At 45.7% G+C, this 2701-nt stretch overlaps 1 protein-coding gene across 1 annotated transcript; it reads right to left on the reverse strand.

The window, feature by feature from the left end:
- Nucleotides 1-407: 407 nt before the first annotated feature.
- Nucleotides 408-2692, reverse strand: LOC108831977 (meiosis-specific protein ASY2-like). The gene is made up of 4 exons (XM_057008149.1): nucleotides 2224-2692; nucleotides 1974-2147; nucleotides 1328-1884; nucleotides 408-1253 (listed from the first exon to the last, which is right to left on the reverse strand). The coding sequence occupies exons 1-4, from the start codon at nucleotides 2690-2692 to the stop codon at nucleotides 408-410; spliced, it is 2046 nt and encodes a 681-aa protein (XP_056864129.1).
- Nucleotides 2693-2701: the final 9 nt, after the last annotated feature.

Below are 2701 nucleotides of genomic sequence, written 5' to 3' on the forward strand. Positions count from 1 at the left end.
TAAAATCCTAAGCAAGTCTCAATGGGTCTTAAAATCCCACAAACGAATTCAGGTTCCCGAGAACCCCCAACTAAGGTGTCCAAGATAAATTTAGGTTCCTAGAAACCTTAAACTAATCCCGATATTCCAAGAATTCCTCTTAAAGGACTAAAAACGACCAAAGTCTTCCAGACTTATCATAAAACCCGATTATCATCAAATGTCATATTTTACGACTAAAGCAAAAAACAAATTTCGAAACAACCAAGTTTGAAATTAAACAAGGGTTTAAAAGCCTCCCCGGGCTAACAAAGATTCAAAATACAAGCAGATAAAGGTTTAAAGACCTCCTCAGGCCATAAGTCTTGAAAACGAAAGAGAAAGAAGCCCATTGGGCAGAAGTCTTAAAACATAAGGAGCATCGGCTCTTAACCTTCCTTGGATCCAGGATCAGCTTCATCATCCTTATCCTCCTCGATAGAATCATCCTCCTTGACAGAAACCTCTACTTCAACATCTTGGTCGACACCTCCCGGGGTTGTCTCAACTGGAAGTAATTCAGGAGATACCGAACCCAAGTTAGAACCATATTCTCCAGAAAACGTCGGATTAAACATATTGATCTCGAAAGTACCTGAGCTCTCGGAGAATTGAGGAATGGGGAGCTTGCTGACTGAGAAATCAGAAACTTGAGCCTTCCCATATGCAGCAGCAGCATCTGGGATCAAAACCATCAAACGGTGATACTCCTCTTCAGCATTCTCAATCTCTTTAGACAATATATCCTTCAGAAGTTCGGTGTTTGCCTGAAGCTCCTGAGCATAGATCAGGGCATCGGTCTCTTCCTTCTTCTTGACAAACTTCTCCTTCACAGAGGTCAGGATCTTGTTGTAGGCTTCAGCCACCTCCTTCTTACCTTTCCTGACAGCTAACTTAACATCAGCCTCTTTGTTCCTTTGGCTAACCTGAGATGAGGCGATCATCTCTTGAACCTGATGCTCAGCTACCCTGCGAGCAGCATCTAACTCATTGATCTTCCTGTTCTTCACCCGAATATCGATAGCCTGACTTTCGAGCTTCCCCTGCTGAATGTCAGCCTTCGAACCAAGCCTCCCGACCTCAGCTTCAAGCTCAGAAACACGAGCACGAGCTAGGTCGAGCTCCACCTTGGTAGTCTTGAATAACTCAGTAGCCTGAGCTAAATCTCCAGCACTGGGAGCACCATTCACGGTCTCCTCGAATCTCAGCTGAGTTCTATTGATGGCTCCAGCTAACTGAAAAAGAAAAAAACTAAAATTCAGAAAATGCCAACTTAGAGGCAAACCAAGGAAAAAACAAGATTACATACCTGACCCATGTGGTGGGCTATCTCAACGTATTCTTCCTTGTTGGTCAGACCATTGATTGAAGGCATGGAGCATCCAACCGTCTTCATATGCCTCATGATGGTTGCCAAACCCCAAGGATCATCCAAGATCGATCCCGACTTAGAATGGGTAAAATTCCAGCCGACGGTCCCTCCCCGCGAAGACGAGGAGGAAGACCTGGCGGGCCTATCTCCCAAATCAGTCCGAGACCTCTTATTTCTCGGAGGCTCGACCTCAGAGGGATCTCTAGCAGCTTGAGGGTTAGCATCAACTGGCGGGATCTCAGGACGAGGAACGACATCTTGAGCTCTGGTTTCAACTGGGTTAACATCCCTAACAGGAACAGAGGATCCATCGTCAAGGACCTCCTTCAGCGAGCTAAGGAGGACTCCTCCTTGGGTCTTGTCGCTGCCTCGCGAAGCACTGGCAGCTGCAGCAGGTTTGCTCCTGGAACGGAAAGAAGGCCTCATCTTAGGAGCTTGAGTCTTTTCGGTTTCAGAAGTACTAGCCCCAGTCGAAAGTTCTACCACGAAAGGACCTTCAGAAACTAAACAACGGAAAGCTTTTTAGTTATTTCTGGAAGCAAATCTAGAAATCAAAAACAGATAAGCAAAATCTGAAAATCACCTTCTAAATCTTCAGCAGGAATTGGGTCAGGGAACCTGGCGTTGTATCTATCCGGGAACCTAGCTGATCCAATGCGAGAGTCAGTGAAAGACGTCCAAGTATTAGGACTTTGATATAACTTCCGAAAAAGGGCTCTAGACAGCTTATCAGTAAGCTTAGGAGGATCCTTGATATCTGCATATGAAATCAAGGGTTAAAGCAAATAATGATAATCATAAATAAGCAAGACACATTCCTAAAAGGTCCTAACCAGATATATCGGACCAAACAATCGAGAGAGCACGACCCACTGGAACTGTGGAGGGATCGATCTTGACATAAAAGTATTTTTTCCTCCAATCATCATCGCTACCAGAGGATTTAAAAAGTCCGAGCCTAGGACGGCAAGGGAGATAGTAGGTACCACTGCCACCATCCTTACTAGAGCTCTCCTTGATCGTATAGAGGCTCATCAGTTCGGTCAGTCCAACAGCGACCCCTTCCTCTTTAGCTCTGGTAATGAAGCCACTTATCACTCGGATAACCGAGGGACAGAGTTGAGAGAGGGCCAATTGATAATGGTCAAGAAGATCTAGCAGGAGGTCTGGAAGCGGAAACCGGAGGTGGCATTTAGAGATATACTTCTCGTGAATGCAAAACCAACCCTCCGGGGCGGTTTCGGGGGTTTCGTCGGACGAACAAACCCTGGCCAACTCCTTTTGGCCGTAAGCTTTAACCATGAGGTTAAC

This window comes from Raphanus sativus, chromosome 4 (assembly GCF_000801105.2).
Source record: "Raphanus sativus cultivar WK10039 chromosome 4, ASM80110v3, whole genome shotgun sequence".
NCBI lineage: Eukaryota > Viridiplantae > Streptophyta > Magnoliopsida > Brassicales > Brassicaceae > Raphanus > Raphanus sativus.

Bases quoted from the DNA above. Each gene is read 5' to 3' on its own strand.
- LOC108831977 (XM_057008149.1), bottom strand. From the start codon at position 2,692: ATGGTTAAAGCTTACGGCCAAAAGGAGTTGGCCAGGGTTTGTTCGTCC. The intron at 2,148-2,223 runs GTTAGGACCTTT...TTTCATATGCAG, and splicing joins TGTTTGGTCCGATATATCTG to ATATCAAGGATCCTCCTAAG. The intron at 1,885-1,973 runs GTGATTTTCAGA...TAGTTTCTGAAG, and splicing joins TCCTGCTGAAGATTTAGAAG to GTCCTTTCGTGGTAGAACTT.